The 27,411-nt window shown below is 45.7% G+C and overlaps 1 protein-coding gene across 2 annotated transcripts in view; it reads right to left on the reverse strand.

Moving 5' to 3' along the window:
- Positions 1 to 15,760: 15,760 nt before the first annotated feature.
- Positions 15,761 to 27,411, reverse strand: part of LOC141148168 (uncharacterized) — a 45,465-nt gene continuing 33,814 nt past the window's right edge. For both annotated transcript variants that reach the window (XM_073635356.1, XM_073635355.1), the window contains one exon: positions 15,761 to 16,514. In XM_073635356.1, coding sequence (XP_073491457.1) covers positions 16,434 to 16,514 — 81 coding nt within the window. In that variant the 3' untranslated portion in view covers positions 15,761 to 16,433. The remainder of the gene's footprint in view (positions 16,515 to 27,411) is intronic.

A 27,411-nucleotide genomic window follows, 5' to 3' on the forward strand; every position in this document is an offset into this window, starting at 1 on the left:
ACTGTGAGCAGGACGCACTGTACTAAATGTAAATAGTCTAGCTGCCTGACCGTGGTACTAATAGGATCAAATAGAACACCTGTAATTTTCTTCAGGTAGCTTTATATACTGTAACCAAACAAGCCTGCCTGTCAGTAGGAAGATAACAGGAACGGATCTAGCTGAACACTGTGAGCAGGACGCACTGCACTAAATGTAAATAGTCTAGCTGCCTGACCGTGGTACTAATAGGATCAAATAGAACACCTGTAATTTTCTTCAGGTAGCTTTATATACTGTAACCAGACAAGCCTGCCTGTCAGTAGGAAGATAACAGGAACGGATCTAGCTGAACACTGTGAGCAGGACGCACTGCACTAAATGTAAATAGTCTAGAAGATAACAGGAACGGATCTAGCTGAACACTGTGAGCAGGACGCACTGCACTAAATGTAAATAGCAGGAACGGCTCTAGCTGAACACTGTGAGCAGGACGCACTGCACTAAATGTAAATAGCAGGAACGGATCTAGCTGAACACTGTGAGCAGGACGCACTGCACTAAATGTAAATAGCAGGAACGGATCTAGCTGAACACTGTGAGCAGGACGCACTGCACTAAATGTAAATAGCAGGAACGGATCTAGCTGAACACTGTGAGCAGGACGCACTGTACTAAATGTAAATAGTCTAGCTGCCTGACCGTGGTACTAATAGGATCAAATAGAACACCTGTAATTTTCTTCAGGTAGCTTTATATACTGTAACCAGACAAGCCTGCCTGTCAGTAGGAAGATAACAGGAACGGATCTAGCTGAACACTGTGAGCAGGACGCACTGCACTAAATGTAAATAGTCTAGAAGATAACAGGAACGGATCTAGCTGAACACTGTGAGCAGGACGCACTGCACTAAATGTAAATAGCAGGAACGGATCTAGCTGAACACTGTGAGCAGGACGCACTGCACTAAATGTAAATAGCAGGAACGGCTCTAGCTGAACACTGTGAGCAGGACGCACTGCACTAAATGTAAATAGCAGGAACAGATCTAGCTGAACACTGTGAGCAGGACGCACTGCACTAAATGTAAATAGCTGGAACGGATCTAGCTGAACACTGTGAGCAGGACGCACTGCACTAAATGTAAATAGCAGGAACGGATCTAGCTGAACACTGTGAGCAGGACGCACTGCACTAAATGTAAATAGCAGGAACGGATCTAGCTGAACACTGTGAGCAGGACGCACTGCACTAAATGTAAATAGCAGGAACGGATCTAGCTGAACACTGTGAGCAGGACGCACTGCACTAAATGTAAATAGCAGGAACGGATCTAGCTGAACACTGTGAGCAGGACGCACTGCATTAAATGTAAATAGTCTAGATAGAAGATAACAGGAACGGATCTAGCTAAACTGAATACAGTGTATATATATATATGCAACACCTGGGATGCATATATATACACAATACACTGTAAGTGCAGCTAACTGACTGACTGTTCTGCCTAATCTATCTAACTCAAATCAAATGACACTGTCTCTCTCTCTCTCTCTATCTCTCAGCACACCGGAACACACACTACACAGGGCCGCCGTGCAGGCGGCCTTATATAGTGTGGGGTGTGTACTAAATCCCCTGAGCCATAATTGGCCAAAGCCACCCTGGCTTTGGCCAATTACAGCTCTCTCTACTGACGGCGCTGTGATTGGCCAAGCATGCGGGTCATAGTGCATGCTTGGCCAATCATCAGCCAGCAATGCACTGCGATGCCGCAGTGAATTATGGGCCGTGACGCGCCACACGAATTTAGCGCGAACGGCCCATAAAGTTCGGAATTCGGCGAACGGGCGAACAGCCGATGTTCGAGTCGAACATGGGTTCGACTCGAACACGAAGCTCATCCCTAGTGGTAAGACTAGCAGCCATCAGCAGCTCTAAATGCTCTGACACTGCAGATATGAGGCTACAGAACTAGAGTGCCTAAGCACAGGACATGCTCTATATTTCAGGAGGAATTCAGGATACTGCTAAGATACAGGCTATAAGTCCTACATGCATTTACTGGTTGAATTTACTAGTGAATACAGGGTATTCGGCATTAGGATTAGCTGACCACCATGTGATTAACAGAAGTAGCTCTTCCACTGACCACAAATGTAAAGGGGCACTTCTCCAATGACCAACCACCTTTTAAAATATGCACTTTCTATACATTTCTCTAATAAAATACACTAGAGACATACGAAAGATTGGTGGGTCTATTCGTCCATGGCTACAGCCAGTGTACTGTACCTGGAGGGGAGCACTGCACTGTTTTTCAGCAGCAAGCTTGGATTAATTGATCTCCTGCCCAACAGTTTCTGCATAGTTCTGTCACTGAAGTCAAAGCCAGGAAATTGAAACGATGCCATAGAGGCTTTGCCTTCCTCTGAGGTTCTTAAACAACACAAATGATATTTTTAAGTGTTTGAATTCTTCCCACTGATCACCAAACTAAGATGATACTTTTCCACTGACCATCAATGTAAGGGGTCCCATCCCACCAAGCAACAATGTAAGGGGAGCCTACCACCAATGGAAGGAAGCCCTTACTCCACTGAATAATATATACATTTAGGAGGACTCTTACTCCATTAACCATCAATGCAAGAGAACAATTCTTTACTGGACATCAATGTAAGGTGGGACTATACACTGTTCTCCATTGTAAGCGGGCACTACACTAATGTAAGGTGGCCCTACTCCACTGATCAAGAATGTATGGGGTCCATTCTACACTGACCATGGAAGTAAAAGGGCATTACACCACTGATCACAATTGTAAGAGAGCATTACACCACAGACTACCAATATAAGGAGGCATTATACCACTATCCACCAATGTAAGGAGGCCATTCTCTTACTGATCACCAATGTATGGGGTCTTTACCAACTGACCAGCATGGTCTCTTACGATTATTGTAAGGAAGCCCTTCTCTGCCTCTATAAGAGAGCCATTCTCCACCAACCACAAATGTAAGGGGACCCTACTTCTGCTGACCACCAATGTAAGGCACACTTCTCCACTGACCACCAATGTAAATGTTTTTTTTTTCCTGTCAAATATCATTATAAGGAAACCTTTCTCCAACAACTGGCCACAACTATTATTCATTTAATTCTATGATTTGTATTGCTAAAAATAATTATGTTGCATACAGGAAGTGCTAAAAAATTATCCACCCCAGCTGTCAAATATACTAAGTATGCCATTACAAAAGACCCCTATATAAATTTGTTCAGATAAATGAGTAATTCATGGCAAACATCTATATGCAAAGATCCACCTAATCTGGTGCTAATGCCAACTGTAGTGAATAAATTTGCTATCCATAAGGATTCAATGTCATAGTTGTAAACAATATAGTGTTTATGGGTGGTTTAATGTTGCTACATCAATGTGTCTATAATTTATTTGACTATATAGATTAGTAGCTCACCAAAAGTTTCATTGAGATGTTGGAGCTCCCTGTCGTACAGAGAGTCTGTGACGTCTGTGACGTTGAGTCTTCCTCTTCTCTTGGAGTGGTAGAGGATGGCAAAGTTACATTTGAATACCTCTTGCTGAAACTCAAAGAAGTTGTTGGTGATAACGACCGGGCGGACATCTTTCACTACAGAAATGAGGAGAAGAAAACGGACCAGCCACTGGTACAGATCTGGATGCTCTCGGGTGAATATCCCTACAACATGCTTTGTAGAAACCATTTTCACCAGAGGACGAGTTTCTAAAATGAAACACAATTGCAAGGTTTCCATTAGAATATGATCGTCATCACTGGAATATGTGTGATCGGTCACTTAGAGGACGTTATACAAATGAGAAACAAAATTAAAAACAAGTAAACATGATCGCTTACTGGTTAGTTCTGGGACTTTGCAACGCCAAGGGTTCTCCTTGAATTCCCAACAAGAATTACCGTTATGGCACAAAGTTTCTGGGCACTTCACCTTCATTTCTACTATATGGCCAAAAGTATCTGGCACCCCCTCGAAATGATTCAGGTGCTTCCAATGGAGACGACTACTATTGATGCAGTATACAAAGACATTGTAGTCTATTTTGCTTTCAACACTGCAGTATTAGTTTAGTGAAGGCTCTTTTCTTTTCCAGCATAACTGTGCCCCTGAGTACAAAGGCAAGCTCCATAAAGACATGAGCAGGCACAAATACCAACAGATACACTCCAAAATCATAGAAATCATGGAAATCCCGCCCAGAAAAGTGGAGGATTTAATAGAAATAAAGGTGGTGGTAGTTGTGCTGCAACTCCATATTAATGGCCATTAAACTCTATGATTATAATGGTGGAGGCTTTGTAACATGATAACAATGCAGGTGTTCCGTCAGATAAGGCGACCCGTCAAAACTTGTAACGGAAGTGACGTTCCGTGACGGCCATCTTGGTACACCCCGCACTCAGCCACAGTAAGCTTACAGTCTGAAGTCATAGAAATGGTGGAAAGCCCACCCAGAAATGTGGAGGATTTTATAGAAATAAAGGTGGTGGTGGTTGTGCTGCAACTCCATATTAATGGCCATGGTTTTGGAATGGCATGTCCAACAGGCTCATATAAATGTATATAAAGGTAGGAATACCGCACTAACAGAAACAATAAGCCGCAGCATACAGTGCGATTACACCAATATTTAAAAATCTTGTAAAAAAGCTGCGCTAAATTGAAATTAAAGTCCATACAAATAACATCAAAAGGAAAAAAAAGTCCTTCAAGAGCATGAACACCACCACCGTGCACCTATAGACAATAGTGATAATCCACCGTAGTAGTTGATTCAGCTTACCAGATGGCAAGCTTAAAAGGGCAAGTGGCTATAGCCCAGCCAAGGCCTTTTAGCTTGCTGCCGCTCCCGGTGTTCAAATGGCGGGGGGTAAATCTCCAGGCTCACTCACGGTGTCCACATATCCACATGTTGCAATGGAAACCCAGATAGCTCAGAGGAAAGAAAGACTTCATTGCTTCTGGGCTCTCTCTCTGCTCCACCCCCTCTTCTTTCTTCTTTCTCGCGTCATATAAATGTGAAAGCCAGGGGTCCTTAAACTGTTGACCAAACAGTATGAGGGGGTGCTGATAAGTATTGAGCCTTACCCAGAAAAAATTGAGCTAGGAAGCTGTAAATTGCAGGGTGTACTGGCCAATTTATTTGTATACAATGGTGCAAAAATCAACTACCTATGATTTTAACTTATCTTTCTTTTTCAGGTCAAAATTGAACATGGCAGCGCCACCATAAAAATTCAATGTGGAAGAGCACAGGACCATAATCAAGTTCTTGTTTCTCCAAGCGAAAGGTGCGAAGCAGATCCATGATAAAATGTAACAAACTTTGGGTGACAGTGGCCCTTCATATGCAATAGTTGGTTATCAATTTTAAAACGGCCATTTCGGTGTTGAAAGTCAGAAACCCAGTGGAAGGCCTGTTTCTGTCTCTGTGCCTGAAAAAGTCAAAAGTTTTGGGAACCCCTGTGCTGCAAGCTTTCTCATTTCCAAGTCGTTGTGGATAATGGCACCAACTCTCTCACCTGATATTCCCAGATATGTAGCAATACTTTTGGCTGACATTTGGTGGTCCTCCATGATCAATGTCATGGATGGCTTTCACATTTGCAGGTACAGAGACAGAAACAGGCCTTCCACCGAGTTTTTCACTTTCAACACCGAAATGACCAGTTTTAAAATTGACAACCCAACGTTTAACATTTGCATATGAAGGGTCACCATCATCCAAAAGTTGTGACATTTCATCATGGATCTGCTTCACACCTTTCCCTTGGAGAAACAAGAACTTGATTATGGTCCTATGTTCTTCCACATTTAATTTTTCTGGAGGTGCTGCCATGTTCACTTTGGACCTGAAAAAGAAAAATACCTTAAAACCAATCATGCCATACATGGCATGATTTCTGACATTTATAGTCCACATTGGAGAGGTTTACCTGCTATTGCAATTAGTTTGCAGTATTTTAAATGTTTTTTATTGTTATGTATTAATTGTTAATAAAATATTATTGTTTATTTTTCTATGATTGGTGTCTGGAAAGTAAATTTTTTCAACTTCCTTTATTCATTTAACTAATATTTCGAACGTGGCACTGCGCTACTTTAGGCTCCCACTGTTCCATCCTGTGTTGGTGCCTTTTGCAACTCTTTGATTCAACACAAGATTTAGGAGGTTCTATATACCTCATTTACTATCTGGAGAAAATGATGTTACTCCCCAACTTCAACATTCAAAAACAGAGGGGATGGAGGTAATAAGACAGAGAAGGTGGGGGAGAGAGAGAAGGGATGGGGGTAGTGGGGGCTGGATGGGAAGAGGGAGAGAAACACAGTGAGAGAGGGACACAGAGAGGAAGGATGGGAGAAAAGAGACCAATGAGGGAAAAAAAGGAGGAAAAAAAAGAGGAAGAGAGAGGGGAGAGTGAAAAAGGAGGAGGGGGAGGTAAGGAGAGAAAAAGGGGGAGAGGAGAGAATGCAGGGAGGGGATGGGTTAGGGAGACAGAGTAGATGGGGAAAAGAGAGGAGAATAGAGGAGAACAAGAAGGAGGGAGGGAGGAGGAGAGGTGGGGAAGAGAAAGGAGAAGAGAGAGAGGGAAGGAGGAGGGGGAGGGGAGAGATGAGAGAGGAGAGAGGAAAGGAGGAGGGGAGAAGTAAGAGGAGAGAGAGGGGGAGAGAAAAAGAAGGGGGAGAGAGAGCGAAGGAGGGGGAGAGAGGACAGGAAGAGGGGAGAAGGAGGGAGAGAGAGGGAGAGAAGGATGGGTGGAAAAGAAAGGAGGAGAGAGGAGGGGGGTAGAGGGGGGACACAGTGAGAGAGGGAGACAGAGAAGAAGGATAGGTGAAGAGAGACAGATGGGGGAAAGAAAGGAGAAAAAATAGAGAAAAAGAGAGGGGAGAGTGAAAATGAAGAGGAGGAGGAGAGAAGGGGGGGGGGGTTGGGTAGGGAGACAGAGTATATGTGAAAAAGAGAGGAGAAGAGGGGGGAGAATAGGGGAGAAAAAGAAGGAGGAAAGGAGAAGGGGGGGGGGGGGTTAGAAAGCAGAAGAGAAAGAGGAAAGGAGGAGGGGAGGGGGGAGATAGGGGGGAGAGGAGAGAGGAGAGAGGAAAGGAGGAGGGAAGAGAGAAGGGGGAGAAAAAAAAGAAGGGGGGAGAGAGAGAAGCAGGGGGAGAGGGCAATAGAGTTGGAGAGGAGGGAGAGAGAGGAAAGTAGGAGGGGAGAAGGGGGGGGCGAGAGGGGGAGAGGGAGGGGCAGAAAACAAAGGAGGAGGGAGAGAGGAAAGAAGGAGGGGAGAAGGGGGGGCGAGAGGGGGAGAAGGAGGGGGCGAGAGGGGGGAGAAGGAGGGGCAGAAAAAAAAGGAGGAGGGAAAGAGGAAAGAAGGAGGGGATAAGGAGGGGATGAGAGGGGGGAGAAGGAGGGGCAGAAAAGAAAGGAGGAAGGAGAGAGGAGGGGGAGAAGGAAGAGGAGGAGGAGAGAGGGGGGGAGGGGGCGGAAGAGAGAAGTGAGGGAAGAGGGCAAAGGAGGAGGGGTGAATGAGGGGGGAGAGAGGGGAGAGAAGGAGGGGCAGAAAATAAAAGGAGAAGAGAGAGAGGAGGGGGAGAGAGGAAAGGACGGGGGGGTAGATGGTGATAGAAAGAGGGGGGAGAGAGAGGAAAGGAGGGGGAGAGGGGGTAGGAGGACAGAAAAGAAAAGAGGGGGAGAGAGTAAAGGAGGAGGGGAGAAGGAGGGGGTGAGAAAAAGAAGAAGAGGTAGAGAGATGGGGAGAGGTAAAGGATTAGAGAGGAGTCAAGAGAGAATAAGGAGAATATGGAGGGGGAGGAGAGAGATTGGGGGGGGGGGAGAAAGAAAGAAAGAAAGAAAGAAAGAAAGCAAAAAAAAAAAAGCTTATCATCATCTATTATAAAGTATATCTAACATAAAACACAGAAAATAAAATATAACACAGGAATGAAGACTAATGCCGCGTACACACAAGCGGTTTTGCCGTCGGAATAAACTCTGAAGGTTTCTCCGACGGAATTCCGCTCAAGCTGTCTTGCCTACACACGGTCACACCAAAGTCCGACCGTCAAGAACGCGGTGACGTACAACACGTACGACAGGACTAGAAAAAGGAAGTGCAATAGCCAGTAGCCACCCTTTGGGCTCCTTCTGCTAATCTCGTCGGAACTGCAGACAGACGAGCGGGTTTCCCGATAGTAATTAGTTCCGTCGGAAAAATTTAGAACATGTTCTCTATCTAAGTCCGTCTGAATTTTCAACGGAAAAAGTCCGAGGGGGCGTACACACAGTCGGAATATACGATGAAGAGCTCCCATCGGACTTTTTCTGACGGACATTCCGCTCGTGTGTACACGGCATTATAGTAGATGTAAATCGTTTCTCTATAGAGGTATTATATATCACACACTTACTTGGATGTGTATTGCTCTTCCTCTGGTTACGTTTCCAGTATTTGCTGTTTATGGAAAAAAAATTTAATCAATTAGTATAAAATGTTTCCGATCATCGGACGGAGGAGATGCTGCTGACTGCTCCCAGTTCTGTCTTCTATATGTAATATAATGTTACTGACATTGAACTTTATCCTGAACAGCAAACAATAAACATTCTTGTTCATAACGAAAGGGAAAGCATTCCACACTATTCCAGGTTTTTATATGAATGTATCAATAGTTTTAATTATATACAATATGCTGACAGATGAAGCTCTCTGTGGTCATTCCATGTATATGTGATTAGGTGGTCGGTATTGATGGGCACACTGCAGTCTCAGATCATTGTAACATCAACTGACATACAACATACAAGGTAAATCTGACTGACTGCAGTACTTATGAGTTACTGTAGATGGCAGCAGACATATTAAACTCTATGATTATAATGGTGGAGACTTTGTAACATGATAACAATGTTTACAAAACCTTGCAGGTGTTCCGTCAGATTAGGCGACCCGTCAAAACTTGTAACAGAAGTGACGGTCCGTGACGGCCATCTTGGTACACCGCACACTCCGCCACAGTATGCTTACAGTCTGAAGTCACCAAGCGGACATTTTTTTACACCCACCGGAGTCTTGCATTTCACACTTATTTTTACCAGTAAGCTCAGTTTATATTGTGAAATACAGGATTTAGAGGTCCGCGACACTGTTTTGATGTTGAATTTTAAAAGCAGCGGTGTTCTGCCAAATGTGTGAGATTAGCAGGCTTGCCGCTGCTTTTAAAATTCAACATCAAAACAGTGTCACTGACCTCTAAATCCTCTATTTCACGATATAAACTGAGCTTAATGGTAAAAATAACTGTGAAATGCAAGACTCCGGTGGGTGTAAAAAGATGTCCGCTTGCCGACTTCAGACTGTAGGCTTAGTGCGACCGAGTGCGGGGTGTACCAAGATGGCCGTCATGAAACGTCACTTCCGTTACAAAATCTCATGGGTCGCCTAATCTGACGGAACACTTGCTCAAACAAAGTCCGGGTACAAATGTGTGCTGAAAAAAATAAAAAGTATCTAAATCCCAAAACAAGAATGTCATATATTACTGATTACCAGATGTGGTGGCAGCATTAGTTTTCTTTTTTCAATTTTTTTCCGTCTATTTATATTCACCTACTAATCCCGCCAGTAACACACTTCCTGTTTTAAGGTGACAGCGCTCTCTGTACTTTATCTATAGAGGTGTAGAAAGCTTTCTCAAATCAAGAACAGGAAGTGTGTTAGAACTACATAACATCTCCTCTGTCTTTATCTCCATTATATGGGGGGGGTTGAAGTTCACAAAAGAATGTTGAGATTTCTGTTCATATAAAGGGACAGGGGTGCTGGATTTCTGGCAGGGCCAACCTTTTCTTTCAGTACTTGAAGACAATGTATTAAAGGAGAAGTACGGGGAAAGCTTGTTTGGCTGTACTTGTCCTATGGATCATAGGATTGCAGTTCGTTCTGAACTCCTGTCACCCGTTTTCAACAGCAGCAGCGTCCCCCCATCCATGTGTCCAGCCCGCTGATCTACATACAGGGCGCCGGACTATGGATTCCAATGATGGGGGTGTGTTTTTTTGAAGCATGTGATTAGAGCCAGAGGCTCTAATAGGCTTCAAAAAAAGGGTGGGCTTGGAGTGCAGACGGGTGAGGCCCATCATCCAATTGGCTGAAAGGACAGGCGATCCTATTGGACACCTAGGAGAAGGAGGGAGGAGCCGCACTGCGGAAGCCGTCGTGATGCAGAGAGGACACAGGACACATTGCCCGCAGCCCATTGGGGCCCGTGTCCTGCCCACTGACCACCACCCGTAGGAGCGCACGGGGGATGCTGCCAACTGACCAACTGCGGGGGGTTGGTTGTTTGCCGCCTGAAACCCACCGTCACAGAGCCGGTCCAGGCTCGGGGGAAAGATTGCGACCATATCGGGATCCTCCCACATGTCTGGACCGGCACCCGGCTCAGCCTGTTGACTCCTGAGCCGCCCCCACAGTCCAGTGCTGAAGTAAAAGGAGGGGGCGGGGCAGAGCAGACAGCGGTGACTGACGGTTACTAGCTTTTTGTTTAGGGAGCTGTGAGAACCAAGCGATCGGTGGGGTTTGATCGCTCAGTTGCCAGTGTTAGAGCTGGCGGGGGACAGATGCTGCATACAGCTAGGTAAGTATGATTCTGAAAAAAATGTATTCCCATACTTCTCTTTTAAGTCTGAAAAAAAGGAAACTAATACAGCTGCCACATCTGAGGACTGGTAAGCTCCAATAGATGAAATTTTTCTTCTCAAGTTTAGAAGACTAGAGTTATCCAAGTCATAGGAAGGAATTCATATCTGTACAGGAAATGCCCAGCATGCTGGTCTCAGTAGTTCATTCATATTGGCCAATCTTCTTATGGGAAGACCTGCTGTCTGTGAATACACACATTACATTGACCTCTGCTCCAACCGCCATAAGTAAAGCTGAAAAGGACAGCAGCTGTCCCTTTAAAGAGAGGGCAGGGCCAATCTTCTCAGCATTGTCATAGTCTTGGTTCTATTGCCCCGCCCCTGAGGACTCTACTTACTGGAAGAGCAGAAGGAGAGGCTTGTAGCATGCTTCTCAGGGCAAACGCAAGAACTGAATGAGTACATATGATACCATCCAAAATAAAATAATGTTTACCCTGGAGCTGAGCTTTAACTAAGAGCCATAGGACACTGTGATGTGCACCCCTATATACTATATCATGTAAAGGGGCGTAACAGCACGGTGTCTTATAGCTTTGTCGCTCTTAGTTAGAGCCCAGCTCCAGGGTAAACATTATTTTATTTTGGATGGTAGCGCCCACAACAGCTTGTACAGACTTTTAAAAGATTTTTATTTTGGAAGATCCAACGTGTTTCGGGGGCCCTAGAGGATAAAATGGTGGTCATTGCAACGTCACACTGTATTTGCGCACTTTCATGAATTTTAATGCAAAAAAAAAAACCACAACATATAACCCAATTTTTGGTATAAAAAATAAAAAGATGATGTCAGGCCGAGTAAATAGACACCCAACGTGTCAGGCAGTAAAAATTGCGCATGCTCGTGGAATGGCGATAAACTACGGTACTTAAAAATCTCCATAGGCGACACGTTAATTTTTTTTTACCTGTTTAGCGTTACAAAGGAGGTCTAGCCCTGGAATTGTTTCTCTTCCTGCAAAGTTTGCGGTGATACCTCACATGTGTGTTTCAAACACAGTTTACATAAGTGTGCGCGACCTACATATGCGTTTACATTAAAATATATTTATTTATTTTTTACGCTGTCCATTAAATGTATTTCTTTTTTATCACATTTACTGCTATCATAAGAAATACACAAGAAATATAAACATTCCTTGTGATGGCAATAAAGCATGACAGACCCTCTTTATGGAGACATCTGGGGTCTATAAGACCCCAGATCTCTCCTCTACCCTTAAAAGTAAAAAAAAGCAAGTAAAAGCAAAAAAAATTAATAAATAAGAAACACACAACATTGATCTCATGTTGTCTATTAAAAAAAATGGCTCAGTTTACATTTGCCATAACTGGAAGTGACAAAATGCTCATTGCTTCCGATCCCCTAGAGCAGTGATGGCAAACCTTGGCACCCAGATGTTTTGGAATTACATTTCCCATGATGCTCATGCACTCTGCAGTCTAGGTGAACATCATGGAAATGTAGTTCTTAAAACATCTGGGGTGCCAAGGTTCGACATCACTGCCCTAGAGCATAGAGATGATAGGGGACGTTCCAGTTCCCGATCACCTCTATTGTAAGCGGCCTGCAACTGCTAGATCGGATCCCAGGCTGCCCGGTGCGACGGGAGAGCCCAGAAAATAATGTACGTGCGGCGAAGAGGGGGGGGGGGGCGACCCCTCCCACTGTTTGTAAAAGTCATCCAGCAGCTAATCAGTCACTCGGATAACTTTTACAGGTTAGGGAATCTCCGGCTGAAAATGCTAGTACCAGGGTTATGGCCGACAGCTACAGCCATGGTCCTGGTAAACCATGTTGAAACAGCAACATATATATATATATATATATATATATATATATATATATATATATATATATATTGTATTGTGGTCATTAAGTGGTGCACAATTAATCATTAAAAAAATCGCGATCTCGATTCAATCCCCTTCACAATCTCTATAGCAGAGTTTCCCAATTCTTTCATATAACAAGTGTAGAGACTTCTCTGCTCACTCAGCTGTCGAAAGAAAAAAAACAGGCAGTCTGCCAAGTTTGTAGCAACATTGTCTGTGCTAGTAGATAACTAGAAACATTGCAACTCTTCCTTCATAGATCAAAAGGGATAAACTTCTGTCTGTAAATGCAGAAAGTCTAAACCTTTTTCTGACACTTGTTTCTTACAAAGTTAAAATCTGTATTTTTTGCTAGAAAATTATTTGGAACCCCCAAACATTATATATATATTTTTAGCAGAGACCCTAGAGAATAAAATGGCGATTGTTGCAATATTTTACGTCACACTGTATTTGCACAGTGACAGTGGTCTTTCAAACGCAATTTTTTGGGAAAAAATACACTTCAATTACTTAAAAAAAAACAGTAAAGTTAGCCCAATTTTCTTGTTTAATGTGAAAGATGATGTTGACGCCGCGACAATCACTATCTTCTAAGTAAAAAAATTGTGATTCTCATTTTAGCCAGAATCGTGCAGCTCTAGCAGTCATTAGGTGGTGCAGTTGGAATGTATTTTTCCATACAGATACTATAGGTAGTGGTACCCAAATCTATCTTACTGTTAGCTCGATATAATCCATTGTACAGCAACACTCAGACTGAAGGTCTCATTCAGTGAAGGGTCCTTTATGCACTGCTGGGGAACCTCCCTGTACATTGGGAGTTCCTCTAAGACTAAAAACCAGAACTTGGAGTCTGTTGGGCAGTGGTGGACCGTCCATTAGGAGCGCACGGCTGCCGCCCCCCCATCCATGTGTCCGGCCCCCAATCTACATGCAGAGCACCAGACGCAAGGATTCCAATGGGGGTGGGTGGGGGGTTAAGCCCATGATTAGAGCCAGAGGCTCTAATAGGCTTCAAAATAGGGTGGGCTCTGGGCACAGAGCACTGCGCCCCGAGCTCACCCAGTTGTGTGACAATAGCAAATAAATATTGCCACACTGATCCTCCTTACACCCAATCAGGAAGCGGGAGACCTGCCACCCAATTGGCTAAAAGGACATGCGGTCCTATTGGATGCCTAGGAAGAGAAGGGAGGAGATGCATGGCAGAAGCCGCTATGATGCAGAGGACGAGGAGGCGCGATAGAAGCCGCCACCCATAGGAGCGCTGACTGCCGGCAACTTAGATGGGGTAAGTGCACGCAGGGCCGGACTGACCTACCAGGATATCGGGAAATGACCCGGTAGGCCGCCTGCCCCAAGTGGCTTTGAGCTGTGGCTGCAGTGCTCCCCTCCCTCCCTCCTCCTCCTCTTGTGTGTTGTGGAGCTGGGCACTGTAACAAGGTCTCGCCCCCCTAAGCTGTCTCGCGCAATAGATTGAATCAGTGTTCCACCTATCACACAAGCCCCTCTAGGGGGTGGGACCTTGTTAGCGCCGCCTAACACACACAGACCCAGCTCTGCGACACACAGCGGGAGATGGTCGCTGTGTGTGATCCAGGAAATGGTGAGGCTGCATTGGTGGGCACAGAAAGGGTGCATTCATGGGCACAGTGAGGCTGCAATGATAGACACAGAGAGGCTGCATTAAGGGGCACAGTGAGGCTGCATTGACGGCCACAGTGAGGCTGCAATGATGGCCTCAGAGAGGCTGCATTGATGGTTGCAGTGAGACTGCATTCATGGCCAGAGTGAGGCTGCATTCATGGGCACTGTAAATCTGCATTGATGGGCACAGTGAGGCTGCATTGGTGGGCACTGTGAGGCTGCATTGGTAAGCACAGAGAGGCTGTATTCATAGGGCACAGTGAGGCTGCATTCATGGACGCAGCGAGGCTGCAGTCATGGGCACAGCGAGGCTGCATTCATGGCCACAGAGAGGCTGCATTGATGGGGACAGTGAGGCTGCATTGATGGGCACAGAAAGGCTGCATTGGTGGGCACAGTGAGGCTGCATTGGTGAGCACAGTGAGGCTGCATTCATAGGACACAGGGAGGCTGCATTCATGGGCAGAGCAAGACTGCATTAGGGGCACAGAGAGGCTGCATTATGGGGCACAAAGAGGCTGCAATGATGGGCACAGAGAGTCTGCATTGATGGGCACAGTGAGAGTGCATTCATGGGCACAGTGAGAGTGCATTCATGGGCACAGTGAGAGTGCATTCATGGGCACTGTAAAGCTGCATTTGATGGGCACAGTGAGGCTGCATTTTATGGGCACTGGTGAGGCTGCATTGATCTCTTGTACCATGTCTGCAGTCTCTTACCATCTCTTGTACCATGTCTGCAGTCTCTGACTATCTCTTGTATCATGTCTGCAGTCTCTGTATATCTCTTGCATCATGTCCTCAGTCTCTAACCCTCTCTTGTATCATGTCCTCAGTCTCTAAACATCTCTTGTATCATGTCCTCAGTCTCTAAACATCTCTTGTATCATGTCCTCAGTCTCTAAACATCTCTTGTACCATGTCCGCAACCTCTGACCATCTCTTGTCTTATATCATGTCTGCAGTCTCTGAGGGGAAGCTGGAGAGGAGTCAAGTGTGGGAGTGCCGCCGGGATGGGGATCATGGGAGAAGTCAGATGTGTGTGGAGTGGACTGTGGAGAGGAGACTATAGGATAAAACCAGAGCCACCAACCTGGAGCCATCTAACTGAGCCCTGCATGGTGTACCTGAGAGGAGGTCAGTGACAGCGGCACCAGGCCAGTCTGAGGGGGGGGGGTCACTGATGTAAGGGGGAGTGAATACAATAATGTAAAGGGGCACTGATATAAAGGTTTCCCCCTTATTTCAGTAACTCACCCCCTTACCTTTGTGTATTCTTTCTGCGGAAGGTGGTCTCAGGAAACCAGAGTCTCCCCCCACCCACGTTCATAGAGTTCCTGGGGTCCCCCTTGGTGATTGAGTGCAACACCGCCCAGAGGGGGGGGGTAGTGCCTCCCCAGAAGAAAAGCCCACCAGCTGCCACTGGCTTACAAGGTAGCTGGATCACAAGACAGAGAGCTACAAAAAAGACCTCACAGACACTGCAGGTTGACTCTGTAGGTAAAAAGTACCACAAGGGAGCATAAAGGTGTATTGAATCTGAGACATATTAAAATATGCATTTATTTAAAAATGACATTTAATCTGCTGATAGTTTCCTTCCCGTCTCCTCCCTCCCCCTTAATTAACATGCTCATGACATTTTTAAATAAAGCCTTTCCCTTTTAATTGTATGACATCATCATTGTTCATCTCTAGGTTATGCCCACATGTGATGCTGAGCCTCCATGACTGAAGTAACTGAAATCCAATAAATGAAAGGTGCAGGGCCAGGGACAGTCAGGCTGGGCAGGAAAGAGCTGGACGATGTTGGACATTCTTCAGCCAGGAAATGAGGTGGGGCTCTATCTAGCTTGCTGCAGCTTCTAATGCACATTGTTAGATGCTCAATAGGGTGCAGGAATATCAGAATAAGGAGTTTCAGTCCAGGAGAGATTTCAGTTGAGATTTCAGATGTTTATCCAGAGTTCTGCTTGAACCTGTCCCATGTCTTGGTTTGTCATTTTCAGAAGTTCTCACAGGGTCTCCTCCAGCAAGGTGAGGACTTGAAGGTTTTCTTCTTTTCTAAAACTATAATAGTGGAGTAGGAAATATTCGGAACGTTCCTGCAGGTCCTCTTGAGGAATCCAGGTTTGACTCTGAAGATGGTCTGTGGTCTTCAAGAGGAGACGTCTCCGTGACAAGTCCGGGGGTTCAAAAACTTCATTTCTTTTCCTCAAAGGCGACAATTATAATGATGATAACAACTACTGTTATCACGAAACCAATCAAGAGTACAAGAGTCTGCAAACCAAAAACAAGACACAGTGAGAAAATGGATGAAAAATATGAAGCTCAAAGTACACAAACAGCTGAATAACTCCCCCTCCACCCCTCCCTTCCTCCTACGCTATTCATATGTCAGGTATGGGATGGTAACTATAAACACAATGATATAAAATGGAAATAATATCAGCGTTTAGGAACTAGGGTGCTCATCTACAAAAAGAGTAGGGAAGGTATACATATTTTCAAAGAGGTTTTTTTTTTTTATGTCTCCGATCACACTGGGGAGATTTTTCCTCATTTCCTGTGACACCTGGGCAGGAAGGGTCTTTGGAGTGTGGAAAGAAACCGAAGTACCGGGAGGAAACCCACACAGGCACAATAAGAACATACAAACTCCAGGCAGGTAGTGTCATGGTTGGGATTCAAATCGACAACCCTAGCACTGCTAGGTGGAAGAGCTAATCACTTAGCCACTGTGCTGCAAATACATATACACACACCTACATATATACACATATATACACACCTACATATATACACACACCTACATATATACACATATATACACATACACACACCTACAGATATACACATATATACACATACACACACCTACATATATACACATATATACACATACACACACCTACATATATACACATATATACACATACACACACCTACATATATACACACACCTACATATATACACATACACACACCTACATATATACACATACACACACCTACATATATATACACATACACACACCTACATATATACACACACCTACATATATACACATACACACACCTACATATATACACACACCTACATATATACACATACACACACCTACATATATACACACACCTACATATATATACACATACACCTGCAGTCGACACATCTGCAGCAACTGTGTGATGTTATCATGTCACTATTGAGCAAAATCTCTGAGGAACATTTCCACCCCCTTGTTGGATCTATGCCACCAAGAATGAAGGAAAAAGGGGTTCCAACACGCTACTAGCAAGGAGGACCTAATAAAGGAGGTCCAACCTGCTACTAGCAAGGTGTACCTATTAAAGGGGGTCCAACCCAGTACTAGCAAGGTGTACCTATTAAAGGTGGTCCAACCCAGTACTAGCAAGGGGGACCTAATAAAGTGTGTTCAACCCACTACTAGCAAGGTGTATATATATTGTGACAGCAGGCAGGTAAAATCACCTGGTTGCATCCAGGATAACAGATGTGTGTCCTAGATTAAGGCTCTATGCAGATTTTGAGTCCTGCAGGGGTAGAGGTAATGAGCCCAGCTGAATTAAGTTGGCTCATTAAGGCCTCTACAAAAACTCCCAGCATGCTTAGGGAGTTGTGCCATCCTGGAACCTGGTTTTGTGCCTGTTTAGACTGGGGAGAGTGATACCTGCCTGTGGGGTGGGACAAGGCCTGTGTGGCAAGCCTCTTTAAACAGGGAGATAGGTGCTGCCCCCAGCACAAGGCTGCACCTCGCTGATGGCCAGGGAACCTGTGTGTGTAATAAGTGGCCAAGTTGGCAAGGATTTATTTTCATGTTTCTTTTTGTTTTGCTGTTTTTTGTCCATTGCTTATAGTGTAAATAAACCGCACCTGTGCTTTTTCACCTTCACCCTTCCTGATTTTATTTATTTTTTATTGCATATTTGTTACACTTAAATAATTCAGATCATCAAACACATGTTAATATTGCACAAAGATAACCCCAGTAAATACAAAATGCAATTTTAAAATGCAGATTTCATTTTTCAAGGGAAAAAAGCTGCCCAAACCTGCCTGGCCCTATGTGAAAAAGTAATTGCCCCCAATAACTGGTTGTGCCTCCCTTGGCGGCAACAACTGCAATCAAGCGTTTGCGATAACTGCCAATGAGTCTTTCACATCGCTGTGGAATTTGGGCGCACTCTTCTTTGCAGATTTGTTTTCAGCCACATTGGAGGGTTTCCCAGCATGAACGGCCCATTTAAGGTCATGCCACAGATTCAAGTCCGGACTTTGACTAGGCCACTCCAAAACCTGATTTCAGGTTTTTTTTTTGAGTCATTCACAGGTCAGAGATGGACTTGCTGGTGTGTTTGGGATCATTGCCCTGCTGCATAACCCAAGTGCGCTTGAGCTTGGGGTCAGGAACTTATGGCCGGACCTTTTCCTTCAGGATATTCTGGTAGAGTGCAGAACTCATGGTTCCGAGTCTTCCAGCCCCAAACCATCCTCTTACCACCACCGTGTCTGACTGTTGGTATGATGGTCTTTTTATGAAATGCTGTGTTTGTTTTACCCCAGATGCAAACCTTCCAAAAAGTTCAACTTTTGTCTCATCAGTCCACAGAATATTTGCCCAAAAGTCTTGGGGATAATCAAGATGTTTTTTGGTAAATGTGAGATTTGTGTTCTTTTTTGTCAGCAGTGGCTTTGGAACTCTCCCATGGATTGCCATTTTTTTTATTGTTGAATCATGAACACTGATCTTACCTGAGGCAAGTGAGGCCTGCAGGTCTTTAGATGTTGTTCTGGGTTCTTTTATGACCTCCTGGATGAGTTGTCGTTGTGCTCTTTGAGTAATATTGGTAGGCCGGTCGTTCCTGGGAAGGTTCACCACTGTTCCACGTTTTCTCCATTTGTAGACAATGGCTCTCACCATAGTTCGCTGGAGACCCAAAGTCTTAAGCCTCGTACACACGGTACGATTGTTGGCCAGGGATTGTCTGTTGACAGACTGCTGTCCTAAAATCTTACCGTTAGTATGCTTCTTTTGACAATTGTTGTCCAATAGGCTAGTAAATTTTTGGCGGACAATGGTTTGACATCAGATTTCCGTATGGCGAGTACACAAATCTGTCACACAAAAGTCGAAAGTACAAACACGCATACTCGGAATCAATGCTCACCAAACACGAAATTCGCAGAAGGGACCCAAAGGGTGCTGCTCAAGAGCTGAAATTCCTCATAGTACGTCACTACCTTCGTATTTTATTAAAAATTTTCCTTCGCGCTGGTAGATTTGAAAATCAATAATATGGTGACTAAATGATACAAAATGGTACAAGTGTAAATATTGCAGCAAAATGAGGGTGTTCACACCAACACTTGGTACAGTAGATATTTAGAATAAATTTTGCGCAATATTACCAATATTAAATGAATATGCGTAAAAGTGTACGATAAAGTAAAAGCTTTTATATAGTGGTTGCTGCAGCTGTAGTTGCTAGGATCAGCGATCTCTGTGTTGCAACATGTGGCAGTTCCCACTATTTAACAGTGAAGTGATGGTGCTATAGTAAAGTGAAAAACATGCAAATAACTATAATTAAGGATGAGCTTCGTGTTCGAGTCGAACCCATGTTCGACTCGAACATCGGCTGTTCGGTCGTTCGCTGAATTGCGAACGATATGGGCCGTTCGCGCCAAATTTGTGTGGCGCGTCACGGCCCATAATTCACTGTGGCATCGCAGTGCATTGCTGGCTGATGATTGGCCAAGCATGCACTATGACCCGCATGCTTGGCCAATCACAGCGCCGTCTGAACAGAGAGACGTAATTGGCCAAAGCGAAGGAGGCTTTGGCCAATTATGGCTCAGGGGATTTAGTACACGCCCCACACTATATAAGGCCGCCTGCACGGCAGCCCTGTGTAGTGTGTGTTCCGGCGTTCATTCAGAGAGAGAGAGAGAGAGAGACAGACAGTGACATTTGATTTGAGTTAGATAGATTAGGCAGAACAGTCAGTCAGTTAGCTGCACTTACAGTGTATTGTGTATATATATGCATCCCAGGTGTTGCATATATATATTGTGACATTGGGGATTGTTCAGCTCAAGTGGATAGATGCGTTTTAGTGCAGTGAGTCCACATCAGAGAGGCATTTATAGTTAAGGGCCTGGTAGCCCACGTTTATTAAAGGAAAAAACAACAAAAGTCCATCCAGGAATCCCACGCAGGGGTCCAAGCTTCAGCAAGTAAATACAATAGAAAATCCAAATGAAAATGCTAGCCCACCTGGCTACTCTTCAGCAGTATTGCTGCTATAGGGAACAGGCCCCTCAAACAAGCTGCTTGGATGCACACAGTCTTAGGCTCCTTGGTCACACACAGTTTCAAGAGCTTCAATGCACACAGCTTCTGGCTCCTTTGACGCACACAGCTTTACAGCCCTTCAATGCACACAGCTTCTGGCTCCTTTGACGCACACAGCTTTACAGCCCTTCAATGCACACAGCTTCTGGCTCCCTGGACGCACACAGCTTTGAAGCCCTTCAACGCACACAGCATCTGGCTCCTTGGACGCACATAGCTTTGAAGCCCTTCAACGCACACAGCATCTGGCTCCTTGGACGCACATAGCTTTGAAGCCCTTCAACGCACACAGCATCTGTTCTCACACAGAGACAGTTACTAGCAGCCACTGCTCCAACTTCACCTTCCTCCCCCCTTTCTGCTCTCACCAGTCCCTCGTTATATGGGCTGTGTGCACCTGGGCACACACCCTGCTGGCTGTCCACAAGACCCGGACACAGGGTTGGAGATCCCGTCCCACCCAAGACTCTGAAGGATCTCCAAATTACAGAGCCCCATAAGGAACTAGCAAAACCTGGAGAAAACTGCCAGAGCAGTTTTCTCCATTTCAAATTTACACTCTGTAGCTCTGCACTCAGCCAATATGCAGACTCTGTGTCCACTTTAACCTCATTTTCATAGTGACAGAGCCTTGCTCTGCCACATATCCCCCCCTCTTGTTTCGATCCGGAGGGAGAAACACCTGCACCCACCATAGCAGTTGGGACACTTCTGTGCTGGCCATCAGCCACGTAGGCCCAACCCTTTTTTCGGGTGTGCTTCCAGGTACGTCCCACCTTGGATCTTAACAGGGTCCTATAATTCCGTATACTCTGCCTTCCCTTTCTTCTCTTGGGGTTCCTGAGCATACTCTCCTCTCTTGGGGAAACTCTGCCTTCCCTGATCCTACCTTTCAGCTTACAGAAGTCAGTTTTATCTTTCACCACAGTACTTTCAGGTTCAAAAACCTCTCTCTGGTTACCCACGGCAACCATGTCATTATTAACAGCACCAATCATCAGATCACCAATTTCAATGACATCCTGTCGAACACATTCAGTGCCATCTATCTCAGTACTTGTTAGGACCAGACCTGAGGAGGGACAAAACACAGGCAAGCGATTACACCCCAAGGGTCCATAGCACAGCTTCACCTCACCTGTTGTCCAACACTCCATGGGTAACTGATCTAACAAATGACACTGATCCAAGCACAAACTACTTCTTTCTGATGTACACATTACATTTTTGCAGCAACCAACATTAGCACTTTCCTTTACAGTGTCTCCGGGTACTTTAAGTTGTACCTCTTTCTGAGTGATAAAAAGCATCTCTGCTAGTGCGTCTATTTTGGGCCCTACCTTCTCATGAGGTTTAGCGGGTGAAACAGCATCCACGCCCTCTATTGGCCACTGCTCAGCCGCACCTCGGACCACACCAGCAGAGATGTTTATAGTCACTACACCAGCCGGAGAGACCTTTGATGCCTCCAACAGTTCTCCTGGGCGCCTTCCATACCACTCAGTAACTGGGAGCACCCTCTCAGAGAACCTTAAGACTATTTGCCACACTGTTAATAAGCATTGGCCCCACCAATACCATTGTAGATCAAGACTTCCCAGCACAGTCTGTACCACCTGGCTCCACCCATTGGTACTACGCAGCACCACCTGGTCCGACTGCGGTGGAGACACCCAAGTGTACAATGAGTGCGTTTTTACCAACTCCAGCATTTCAAATAAGGTCTCTGTCATCTCTAAACATCCCATGTCTAAATACCAGACCTTTCTAAGGTCTTTTTCCCTGTCCAAGACATGGAGGGGCTCATCCACTGCAGCTTTTGAGTTTGAGACATTTGAAGAGACCTCCACCTCCTTGGAGGTACCCCTCATCACAGCCTGTTGCTCCCCTGGAGCGCTGTCAGACACATGTCTCACACTTAACCCTTCTGCACCAGTGTCAGTGAGCCACTGCAGGTCATTACAAGTCACATTGTCACCTTGACATCCGAGCTGTTGGGCTGTGGACAACACATCTGCTATGCCAGCACCCTGAACAGTTCCTTCAGACTGGAGGGCAATAACCTTCACAGGGACAAACGTGTCCTTGAGCACCAGCCGATCTGCAATCCCTCCATTGGGCATAGCAGGTGTTATGTCCACCACATTATTTAATATTGCGATTGCATTCTCATACCAATTATCCCAGTCTATTGTGGTTCCATCACTTACTCTAGAAGGCCCCACAGGAACCTGGGATTCACTAGCCAAAACATCACCTGTGTCATTTCTATACATATCCCCTTGGGTTGACACATCATCTGACAAGGTAGGCTGTAATACATGCTTTTGCCCTACCTGCTCTGGGGGCGCTACTGACACACACAGCTCTGCACTTTCAGCTTTTGCAGGCTGAATTAACCCCTTGACAACTGGGTTACACTTAGGGTTGTGGGGCTGCGCCCGCACACTCTCACTGTGTGACTCAGTCTTCCTTTGCTTCACCAGAGTAGCACCACAGCCATCCTGGAACACCTCTGGCTCCAACACATGGAGACCCCATGAGACTTCCATGGACAAGCCTGCGCTTCTGGTTGTCACGGGAGATATCCTACTCCGATCATTGTCAGTGAACACATTTGCAACATTTTCAGACATGACATTAAAGGGAACACATTTTTCAATGTCATTATCACCAATACCATCACATTTGCCAACAGTAACACATTTGTCAGCATAACCATCTGAATTTTCATTACGTATAGACATAACTGCTACTTTTGTGGATTGTCTATTACCAACCACAGCCTGTGAGCCTCTCCTCACATCACCCTCTATCTTTAAAGGGGAACTCTTTCCTCCTTGGGCAGCTCCATAGCTGACCTGGGAAACTCTCTGCTCCATCACTGCAAGCTCCTCTGAAGTTTCCCTGGGCAACTCTGCAGCACCTGTCACTAGGGAACATGGCACAAGAACAGTTTTGGTCACCCCTAGTTTAACCTCTCCAGCACTCTGCTGGATTATAGCAGGCACATGCATAGTCCCCATGTTCATTTGAGTCTTTAACCTTGCTGTCAGCTGGTCTTCACCATGTGCCTCTCCACTACTCCGGTTAGCACAGTGCAGCAAGTCTATGTCCATTTGCACTGCGGATCTTCCCGCTGGACACACTCCCATGTCACTAGGTTCAGTCCCACAAACTGAAACAGTCTTACCATTTTCAGTGGCTGGCATCATACCCTTCACTTGAGTGCGCTGTCTCTCAGCTGCATCCATACCAGCTACTTCCTCTGGGTGGCCACAGGACGACACTGCAGCCTTTCCAGACTCTTCAGCGTTGTTCCAGAACCTTGGGCAAGTAAAAATTCCATGCCCCACTTGACCACATTCCAAGCACGGTACTGGTAGCTGAACTTTACTTTCTTGGAATCTCCTTGATGACTGGCTCTCTGTTGCCACAGGATACCACTGGTCATGACCATCAGCAGACAGACTCCTTGGATCCCCGACATCCCTGTTGGCCTGGACATTGCTTCCACAGATGACCATATTCCTCTTTTTCACACGCTGTTGTCCACCTGGCTTCCTGTTGCCAGGGGAAACTTCTTTCATTTCCTTTTTAACTGGGGATGACATGATTAATTTACCCCAGGTCACAGAAATTTCACACTTGGAAAAATTCTCTGGCGTGGCTGGGGCATGTGGTGAAATACCCTCTAGCCATAGAACCCTTTCCCTTGCTTCAGCAAGGATTGCTTCCTTTTTCTGTTTGGAACGCCCCATGCTTGCTGTCTTACACACAGCAACTTGCAACACACTTCACAGCAAAGAGAAAAAAAAATTATGTGATTCTCCTTTCACAGGTACACAACCTGCATGCAACAGAGAGAAAAAATATGTGATTCTCCTTTCACAGGTACACAACCTGCATGCAACACAGAGAGAAAAAATATGCGATTCTCCTTTCACAGGTACACAACCTGCATGCAACACAGTCCATCAAACTTCTGTGCAATGCTGTTCGCCTGGCTGCCACACACAGCTAGCAGTAGTTCCTGATGCGACTCACCATGGAGCAAGGACCTAGATTCAACCGTCTACATGCCCGCATTCGAGCACCACTTGTGCCATTGGGGATTGTTCAGCTCAAGTGGATAGATGCGTTTTAGTGCAGTGAGTCCACATCAGAGAGGCATTTATAGTTAAGGGCCTGGTAGCCCACGTTTATTAAAGGAAAAAACAACAAAAGTCCATCCAGGAATCCCACGCAGGGGTCCAAGCTTCAGCAAGTAAATACAATAGAAAATCCAAATGAAAATGCTAGCCCACCTGGCTACTCTTCAGCAGTATTGCTGCTATAGGGAACAGGCCCCTCAAACAAGCTGCTTGGATGCACACAGTCTTAGGCTCCTTGGTCACACACAGTTTCAAGAGCTTCAATGCACACAGCTTCTGGCTCCTTTGACGCACACAGCTTTACAGCCCTTCAATGCACACAGCTTCTGGCTCCTTTGACGCACACAGCTTTACAGCCCTTCAATGCACACAGCTTCTGGCTCCCTGGACGCACACAGCTTTGAAGCCCTTCAACGCACACAGCATCTGGCTCCTTGGACGCACATAGCTTTGAAGCCCTTCAACGCACACAGCATCTGGCTCCTTGGACGCACATAGCTTTGAAGCCCTTCAACGCACACAGCATCTGTTCTCACACAGAGACAGTTACTAGCAGCCACTGCTCCAACTTCACCTTCCTCCCCCCTTTCTGCTCTCACCAGTCCCTCGTTATATGGGCTGTGTGCACCTGGGCACACACCCTGCTGGCTGTCCACAAGACCCGGACACAGGGTTGGAGATCCCGTCCCACCCAAGACTCTGAAGGATCTCCAAATTACAGAGCCCCATAAGGAACTAGCAAAACCTGGAGAAAACTGCCAGAGCAGTTTTCTCCATTTCAAATTTACACTCTGTAGCTCTGCACTCAGCCAATATGCAGACTCTGTGTCCACTTTAACCTCATTTTCATAGTGACAGAGCCTTGCTCTGCCACAATATATATATATATATATATATATATACACTGTATTCAGTTTAGCTAGATCCGTTCCTGTTATCTTCCTACTGACAGGCAGGCTTGTCTTGTTACAGTATTTACAGCTACCTGAAGAAAATTACTGGTGTTCTTTTGATCCTATTAGTACCACAGTCAGGCAGCTAGACTATTTACAGTTAGTGTAGTGCGTCCTGCTCACAGTGTTCAGCTAAAACTACAAGTTAGTGCTGTGCGTCCTGCTCACAGTGTTCAGCTAAACCTACAAGTTGGTGTAGTGAGACCTCTGCACAGTGTTCATCTCAAGCTACAAGTTAGTGCAGTGCGTCCTGCTCACAGTGTTCAGCTAGATCCGTTCCTGTTATCTACCTACTGACAGGCAGGCTTGTCTTGTTACAGTATTTACAGCTACCTGAATGAAATTGCTGGTGTTATTTTGATCCTATTAGTACCACAGTCAGGCAGCTAGACTATTTACAGTTAGTGTAGTGCGTCCTGCTCTCAGTGTTCAGCTAAAACTACAAGTTATTTTTTTGCGAGCTCTGCACAGTGTTCACCTAAAGCTACCTGTAGAAGGTTGGTGGTGTTTTCCTGATCCTATCACTACCGCAGGCAGCTAAAAAAGCTACAAGTGAGTTTTTTGCGAGCTCTGCACAGTGTTCAGCTAAAGCTACCTGTAGAAGGTTGGTGGTGTTCTCATACTACAGGCAGGCAGTTGATTTTGCTAGCTGCAGTATCAGTATATATATATATATATATATATATATATATATATCCCAGCTTAGTGCAGCTACAGGCCATTAGTATGTCTGGAAGGCCAAGAAGGAGAGGCAGACAGTCACAAGCCAATAAGAGAGGGCAAGCAGGCTCTGTGTCTAGTGCTGGTCGTGGAGACGGTGCATCCTCGTCAGCACGTGGCCGTGGGACACGCTTGGCCTTTTTTTCAGCAGCTGGCCGTGTTGAGCCGCAACATGCGGAAGACTTGGTCGAGTGGATGACCAAGCCGTCCTCATCCTCCTCATCCTCTCACACCCATGCCCAGGGTACTTTGTCTGGCAAAGCAGCGGCCTCTTCCCTCGGCTCAATGTCATCAGTGACTCCTTCCCTAGCCCCACCATGTCCTCCTGAGGAGTCCCTCGAACTGTTTGACCACAGTGTTGGGTACATGCTCCAGGAGGATGCCCAGCGTTTGGAAGGCTCTGATGATGATACTGAGCTTGATGAAGGCAGTAACATGAGCACGGACAGAGGGGGTGCCCAAGAAGGACAGCAATCTGGCAGTCATGCTCCCCCTGCTGCAGAATACTGCCAGGTTTGCTCCAGTGATGAGGAGGGAGGGGATGATGAGGTCACTGACTCAACGTGGGTGCCTGATAGGAGTGAGGAGGAGGAGGAGGCACATTACCAACGAGGCAGGATGCCCTCCAGGGGCCAGCCTAAGGGCAGCACATTGACTGCATCACACCCCAAAGCTCCACATGTGCAGGGCGCTGCAGTCTCTGCGCGTTATTCAAAAAGTTCTTTGGTGTGGGCCTTTTTTGAGACGAGTGCATCAGATCGCACCGCTGCTATTTGCAACATATGTCTCAAGCATATCTCGCTGGCCAAAACATCTCCCGCTTGGGTACCACATGCTTGACCAGACATATGTTGACCTGCCATGAAGTTCGTTGGCAAGCGTATCTAAAAGACCCACACCAAAGAACAAAGAGGACCTCTCCTTGCTCCTCATCTGCTGAGATTTCCAACCCCACTAGACCTTCAGTCCT

The sequence above is a fragment of the Aquarana catesbeiana genome, linkage group LG06 (assembly GCF_042186555.1).
Source record: "Aquarana catesbeiana isolate 2022-GZ linkage group LG06, ASM4218655v1, whole genome shotgun sequence".
NCBI lineage: Eukaryota > Metazoa > Chordata > Amphibia > Anura > Ranidae > Aquarana > Aquarana catesbeiana.